The sequence below is a fragment of the Salvelinus alpinus genome, chromosome 9 (assembly GCF_045679555.1).
Source record: "Salvelinus alpinus chromosome 9, SLU_Salpinus.1, whole genome shotgun sequence".
Lineage (NCBI taxonomy): Eukaryota > Metazoa > Chordata > Actinopteri > Salmoniformes > Salmonidae > Salvelinus > Salvelinus alpinus.
In genome coordinates, this window is record NC_092094.1 from 59,289,220 (window position 1) to 59,297,074 (window position 7,855).

General features: G+C 44.1%; 1 protein-coding gene across 8 annotated transcripts in view; it reads right to left on the minus strand.

Moving 5' to 3' along the window:
• LOC139530420 (putative nuclease HARBI1) overlaps positions 1-1,263 on the minus strand; it is a 3,282-nt gene extending 2,019 nt beyond the window's left edge. For 2 of the 8 annotated variants that reach the window (XM_071326820.1, XM_071326812.1), the window contains exons 1-6: positions 1,172-1,263; positions 896-1,072; positions 744-805; positions 575-661; positions 204-487; positions 89-124 (exon numbers count right to left, since the gene is read on the minus strand). Coding sequence is in view for 3 of the 8 variants with exons in the window: in XM_071326816.1 (XP_071182917.1) it covers positions 150-377; positions 446-487; positions 575-661; positions 744-805; positions 896-1,072; positions 1,172-1,235 (660 nt within the window). In the remaining 5 variants the exon portion in view is untranslated. Of the gene's footprint in view, positions 1-34; positions 662-743; positions 806-895; positions 1,073-1,171 lie in introns of those variants that run through there. The other 6 variants (XM_071326815.1, XM_071326819.1, XM_071326816.1 and 3 more) reach the window with 6 other exon arrangements.
• Positions 1,264-7,855: the final 6,592 nt, after the last annotated feature.

The following is a 7,855-nucleotide window of genomic DNA, read 5'->3' on the forward strand; positions in this document are numbered from 1 at the left end:
AAAAAAAAACTTAGAAAGATGCCACCGTCCTGTGTGCTCACAATAAGAGCTCATATGTCATGGCTCACTTGACTTTACGAGAATATACCTAATTTTTATTTTGAGCTGTGTCATCTTCTTGGAGCTGGGGGAGGAAAGAAAAATAATGATTAATACATTTGTGTTACAGTTAGCATACAGTGTACATTGAAGGCATATCTCACCTCCCTCTCAAGTTTTTTTATTTCAAGGTCCAGTTTCCTAATTGTCCTCTTTTTTATTTCGGACTCCAGTGCAAGATTTTCCATCTTTTTCTTCTTGTACTGAATGTCTATGTCTGCCAGTTCTATTTGGCGCCGGAGGTGGTTGCCATACAACTTTCTGATAGCTTGTGAGCTCTGTGAACACAATACAATTAGCGCAGCTGGAATTTGGCAGGATGTGGTGTCCTTTTATTAATACGCACTATGTTGCCAGGCTGGTTTTCCCACTGTATAGCATCTGGGTCCTGTAAAAGAAATTAGATTTTTTGATTTTGATGAGGACTCCTCACCATTGTAGAGTAAATAGTACTTTCACAGTCTTAACATGATACCTCATGCCTTCTGGAATCCAGAGAGATGGTCTCCTCCTCATCATCGTCTCCATCATGTGCTGTTGCTGCTGCACTGGGGCCTTCACCCTATCACATTTAATTGGATTCATATTGAAGCTAGTAGACAAGACATGCCAGGCCTACAGTATGCCTTTGATGGAGTACTCACTGGATCAGCATCGTCTGGTGCTTGTGCTGGTGGCTCTAACAGGAACACAGTGCTGCCAGACACTGCAAGGCAATAGGTAAACCAAAGTCAGACAGTCCAAATTGATTCAATATGAATGTGGTTGTATCCCATGTAGAGATGGAAGGACATACCTTGAATGAAGCGGGTGGCATCTTGGGAGGAACCTATGCTCGTCTCTTTCCCCCCAGGGATCCCCTCTAAGACGGGCCTGCCTTTATTTAGCTCCAAGGCCATGTCCTCTGCTGGGGTAAGGTCAGCCTTTGGTGACCCACCACCCGTGCCTTGTCTGTGGGTATTCTTTTTCACTGCTAAAACAGTACAGACAATGTGTGAGCAGGCACCTTCTGGGTACAATATATGCTTGTGTATATGCTTGTGCTTTGTTAAATATTAGTCAGGGACCATACCATTCTGCAGAATGTTCTTGTATTTGATTTTGACCTGCTGCCATGTCCGTTTTGGCCCGTTCATGTTTAATCCACACACACACACACACACACACACACACACACACACACACACACACACACACACACACACACACACACACACACACACACACACACATTTAATGGAGTCACACTGCAAAAAATTACTTGGTATTTTTGTCTTGTTTTCAGTAAAAATATCAAAACATTTATCATAGCTTTATACAGTGTGATGGAGTTACTTTACACAATTTCACTCATATCTGCAGTGCATTTCAATTAAAAATTTAACCGTTTCATAATTACAGTACAACTGCATTTTTGGAGATGTGAATTAAATATTTGAATTGTAATTGTGATGTTTCAGCGGAGCGGTGAGTGTGTAATTGTGCACTACTTACGCATTCAGGCGGTCTGCAATACTTTGCCACGCTTTTTCTCTTTGCTTTATCACTGTGGCGGTGTTGCCTTTCTTCTTAATTATATCTTTTACCTCCTCGTATGCCTCCATGAGGATTTGTGCTTCCGACGGGGAAAAGTACGCGGCTCTAGTTGCCATGGTAAATCAGTTAATCTGTGATCTGTGGCGGGGTCTATTTGAGTGAGCCGTGAGCGCGCACCTATCCAGGATTGGTTTCACCTGGCTTAATGAATCCGTGTCTGCTCATCCTGGCTTGGTCTTTGTGCAACCAATTAAGCCTGGACGCACATGTTTTGGCTTCATTGAGCTCAGCTGAGTCATTTATCCCGGATGTCTTAATTCTACTTTTGTGCAACAGGCCCCAGGTCAATCTGTTTTCAATACAGGATATCAACAAACTCACGGAACATTTCATTTCTTGCCCAAATCTCAAACATAAACAAACGACGTCACTCCACTTCCGGGTTAATATCTTTTTCACCTCACTATGAAAAAACCTTAACCATTTTCCATACAATGGCGACATCCAGTGGAAGCAGTAGAAACTGCGCATTTACTGATTAGAATTCTGGTTTGCCCAACACAATCCATTGAACATAGAGGAACTGAACAATAAAAAAGTTAGTCCTCAGGGTTTTGACTGCTATATAAGTTCTGTTATACTTACAGATATGATTCAAACTGTTTTAGAAACTTCAGAGTGTTTTCTATCCAAATCTACTAATTATATGCATATCTTATATTCTGGGGATGAGTAGCACGAAGTTGAAATTGCGCACGCTATTTTTCCCTAAGTGAAAACTCTGCACCCTATCCTAGAGAAGTTAACGTATGTTTTTTTGCCACTACATAAGTCAGCATGATATTTTAGTGTATTGCTGACAATAAATCAAATTAATTTGCTAAATAAATCATATTATTCAATAGTTTCAATACCATTTTAAGATAATAAAATGCATTCTGTGATTCATTGTGCAAATGCTCTCCAAAGCGTTGTTGTTTCTGTCATCGTTTTAAGCAACAGTTGAGCTAGCTATCAAGAGACAACGGCCGAAAACAAAATAAAGAGAGAAAGTAAAGAATAGAAGATTTACAGCAATGTATCAACACGAAAGTGGAGCCCAAAAGAGGAAGGCCAAAAATGAGAACACAAAGGAGGTATCAAAATTAGTTAAATTAGATTCCTTTTTCAAATGCAGTTCTAGCACAAGCAATGTAGCGGGACCAGAAGAGGATGTAGGTTTATCATCGCCAGCAGCATCTTTTAGCGGCTCAAGTGAGCCAAGGCCAAGCTGTTCCGTCGTGCCAGAAGAAGCAACTTTGACAGAGGATGATACAGGTTGTCAGGTATCGGCGGATACGACCCTGAGCACAAGCCAGGCCGGACAAGCTATCCCAGGCCGGGCGGGGAGGAAGAGGAGCAGGTGTAACAGTATAACTTTAGTCCGTCCCCTCGACCTGGGCGCGAACCAGGGACCCTGCACACATCAACAACAGTCACCCACGAAGCATCGTTACCCATCGCTCCACGAAGGCCGCGGCCCCTGCAGAGCAAGGGGAACCACTACTTCAAGGTCTCAGAGCAAGTGACGTCACCGATTGAAAGGCTATTAGCGCGCACCACCGCTAACTAGCTAGCCATTTCACATCCGTTACACAGGGCGAAGCTAGAATCGTGGCGGCTGAGGAAACAAGTGGAAGTGGGACAGACGGCCTTTTTACCTATCCAAGTGACAGGGGGCATTTATGCAACAAATGTGGATGCATAAGTTAAACGGCACGTTATTGCATTATGCTCGTGTACGCTTACTGGCCCATTCCCAAGAGATGACGGAAGACAGTGTTTTTCCAAGTAGTATTACACCACTACAACCAAGGCTGGAATCAAAATACCACGTACATGGCTATGTTATTTGGCCAAGCTAGATTGCACATATTTTGAGCCTTGCTGGCTGTTAGGAGATTGGAGTTCCCCTTTCTTCCCTGATGCGTGGGTGTATGGGGTGAGCGATTGGCGCCATCTAACATCCAAAATATAATGTCATGATACATCCCAGATTCACATGGGTGCCTGTTTGGTATATGAGCAATGAAAGCTCAATGGCACTATTGACGCAGAAATGGAGAGAGGCGTGCTTAACGCAGCAAATTTCTGGCGACGGGTGTTGGAGCGCATAGTTAATGTAACTCTCACACTTGCATCATGTAATTTGGCGTTCAGAGGGCACCGTGAAAAGCTGGGGCAGACCAACAGTGGGAATTTTCTCAGTGCAATTGAACTGCTGTCATTTTACGACCCAGTTCTGGAAAAACTTTTAGAACACCCCGCAGGATCCGTTAACTATCTCAGACCTCAAATCCACATTGAGCTGTTTTATATCTTAGCCGAGCGAGTGAAGTGTGACATTCAGGGAGAGATGCAGGAAGCCCCATTTTTTTCTATTATTATGGACACCACAACGGATGTATCCGGAGTAGACCAGTTAAGCCAAGTTTATCGCTATGTGAGAGTGATAAGGGATGCAAATAATGTCGCCACAGATCTGACCATCACAGAGTCGTTATGGGGATTTCTGGAGACTGCTGACACATCAGCAGCTGAGCTTCTACATAAAATCCTGGGCAGAATAGAGGATAATTGTCACGCCCTGACCTTAGAGAGCCGTTTTATTTCTCTATTTGGTTAGGTCAGGGTGTGATTTGGGGTCTGCATTCTATGTTGTCTATTTCTTTGTTTTTGGCCGAGTATGGTTCCCAATCAGAGGCAGCTGTCTATCGTTGTCTCTGATTGGGAATCAAACTTAGGCTGCTCTTTTTCCCACTTTCTGTTGTGGGATCTTGTTTTTTTTAGTTGCTGGTTTAGCGCTACAATAAGTGTCGTTTATCTTTCTTGTTTTTTTGGTGTTCATTTAATAAATTCAAAATGTACGCCTACCACGCTGCTTCTTAGTCTCATTCCGACGACAGCCGTAACAATAATGGGCTGGATACTTCAAAATGTGGGCAGGTGTATGATGGAGCTGCTTACATGAGCGGCATTGCGCAGCACACAATATTAACCTGGCTCTCAACGACTCTGTCAAAAATGTGCCAGAGACTAAACAGTTTTATGATACTGTTGAACTGTTATACACCTTCTTCGGGCATAGCATAAAGACATGGTCAATGTTGAGTGGTATATTTAATTTTGCATCAGAAAAAGAAAATGTAACTCTAAAACGACTGTGTCCCACACGCTGGTCATCTACTGTAGATATGAGTTCCTTGCCGCCCTGAGATACAGATATGTGGATGTAATGAAGGCTACCCAAGGTACACAGGCTACCCAGATCCAAGATTGTGCTTTTAAGTGACAAGAAGGACGAGAGGGATGATGCAGCAGCACTGGAAAAGAAAATGGAAAATGTGTACTGTATATATATATTTTTTTGTCGTTCTGCAGACTAAGGTTTTAGAAAATGTGAACGTCATCTCCAAAATGTTACAGGCCAAAGATGTAGACCTGCACAGGGCAGTCAGCCTACTCAAGGACATGATAGAGGTCCTGTCCGGATTCCGACAGGATTTTGAGAAGGCCGAAGTCACTGTGAAGACCCTTGCCGACAAATGGGGAGCTCAGAACGCATTTGAAGACACTCGGAGAAGGAAGGCGAGGCGTCATTTGGATGAGGCGACGACGAGCGACTGTCTGATGGGGAGATAAGTTTTAGAATCAACGTCTTTAATGCGAACCTTGACATCATTATCCACCAGCTGTCAAACAGATTTAAAAGTCTGCGGGCAACATCAAGTCTGTTTGACTCCATCCATCCCACTACCCTGGCCAACGCAGATGATGATGCGCTCTACATGACCACCAGCCGGCTGGCTGAACATTACAGCAAAGATATATCAGCAAGCTTCCCTGGCCAATTACTCTCTTTCAGGGCCTGTTTTGAGAAGGAAATAGCAAAGCACATTACAGTGAGAGACTTGGCCAAGATGCTCATTGTGGATTACAATTCAGTCACTGCTACATTTGGGGAAGTTGTTACAGCGATGCTCCTTTTCATGACTCTGCCTGTAACGGTAGCCAGTGCCGAGCGCTCCTTTTCCAAACGTAAAATAATTCAATCATACCTGAGGAGCAGCATAGGACAGGAGAGACTGAGTGGTTTGGCCATTCTGTCCATTGAAAACACCAGGGCCTGCACCATGGATTTGAATGCCAAGGTCAACGACTTTGCAGAGTGCAAGGCCCGTCGAATGCCAATCAAATGAGTGAGTAAGCTTATATTTTTACAGGGCAGGCTACCAAGACAGCCTATATAAATCAAGCTTTATTGAAATGAATTTACATTGCTTGTCAATCTGAGACTATGATCGATCAGTCTTTGGAAACCATGTTCTGGTGAACGGTCGCTGAGCCATTTCATTGTCGTCATAGCCTACACGTTTAACTGGGTTATAAGAATAATAGTAAGCACATACGCATCATATACTGTTAAAAGGCATGCTGTCATTTGAGCACTCTGTTTGAATGCTCTACTTGATTGATTTGCTGGTGTTTTTTCTATAGGCCTCCGCGGGAGGCAGATCATGTGAAATACCGATATGTCAGTTTTGCCACCGTGCATAACTACAGCGAGCATGTACTGGGTCATTAGCTGTGTTTCGGTGTTTCTGTCAAGCGATTGATCTATATATTTATGTTTTATAAAATAGGCTATTGCCTATTATTTGCAGATAAAATAGGGTGTTTTTTGACCGTTTTGTGCTTTCCGTGGTGCTGATCGACTTATACGGGTTAATTTCTGACCGCCGTCCATGGTGCTGAATGTAGTGGCTATATTGTGGCTTCTCTGGTAACAGCTTCAAATGTGCCCGTAGATTAGGTTCTGCTCTGCTGTTACAATGCTTAGTAATATTAATACACAGCCTTATCCAACAAAAATATTTGAATTTTAAGGGAAATATGGGTGGTGATAGGGGCCCGTCATTTTTTTGGGCACCTGGGCCCATCATGATTAAGCTACGCTACTGGGTGGACATAAATTAAGTTACTTACATTGTGTCTGAAACACCCTTAGGATAATGTACATTTAATGCAGCATTATTACAACTCATTGTCACAATGGTAGGGAATAGCTGAGCTGGTCTTGGGTCATTGATAAGTCATTGTTTCAACGCAGTCTTGAAATGCGTGGATAGTCCAGGAGCCAAGATGATTTGGATGGACTCCAAAGGTTTTTGCCTTGGGAACCGAGATGTTTCTCACCATAGAGCTGCCTATGATGACAGCTGGCGTTGTTGAATGGGCTGGTCTCTTAGGCAGCCTCACGGTCTGATGATGGTGGGAGCTCCGAGTATCTGAACCCGAGGTCCAAGCCGGTGTTCAGTGTTCTGTAGTAACATTTTTTCTTAAGATATCTAATATGGGTTTAAAGTACGGAGCTCACAAATTTGCGTATCGGCCATTGTGAGTGCACTAGGCGTCATTGCAAGCCACCGGAGAGGGAGACAGAACAGAGGACAAAGACGCAGGTACCTCTGGATCCGATCGTGAATGGGAAGCCCCCAAGGAATAAGTCGCTTGAACCTCTATATCCAGGGCGGCAAAGCTGTGTCAGGTCCGGGCTCAGCATCTCCAAGGAGACCCTCATTGCCAGAGGACGCTGTCTTCGACTTCCACGGCGAGTGACGTATCTCCATGGCTGGTTGGTTGGGTCGAGAACAGCTCCGTTCTCCAGGGAAGTGGGAGACCCCTTTGGGGATGGAACCCTGCTGAGCACCGGCAAGTCGGCTGTGGAGAGCCGACACGGTGGCGACACTTCCACCAGACCAGAGCGGCGTCCGGATACTGAGTTGGAAGAAAAATAAAAAGTAGGCGGGCGTGGATTCCCCAGTAGCTTGTGTAGGTTTGCTACTTGCTTGCTAAGAGTAGCCACTTCGCCCAGGTAGTCCTCCGCAAGCAAACAGTTGCTACATTGAAAGTCAGCGCGGCCCACATTGTCCCGGAACAAATTGAGGTGGTTTGGGATGAGTTGGATCGCAGAGTGAAGGAAAATCAACCAACAAGTGCTCAGCATATGTGGGAACTTCAAGACTGTTGGAAAAGCATTCCAGGTGAAGCTGGTTGAGAGAATGCCAAGAGTGTGCAAAGCTGGCATCAAGGCAAAGGGTGGCTACTTTGAAGAATCTAAAATATAAGTTCTATTTTGATTTGTTTAACACTTTTTTGGTTATTACATGATTGTGTTATT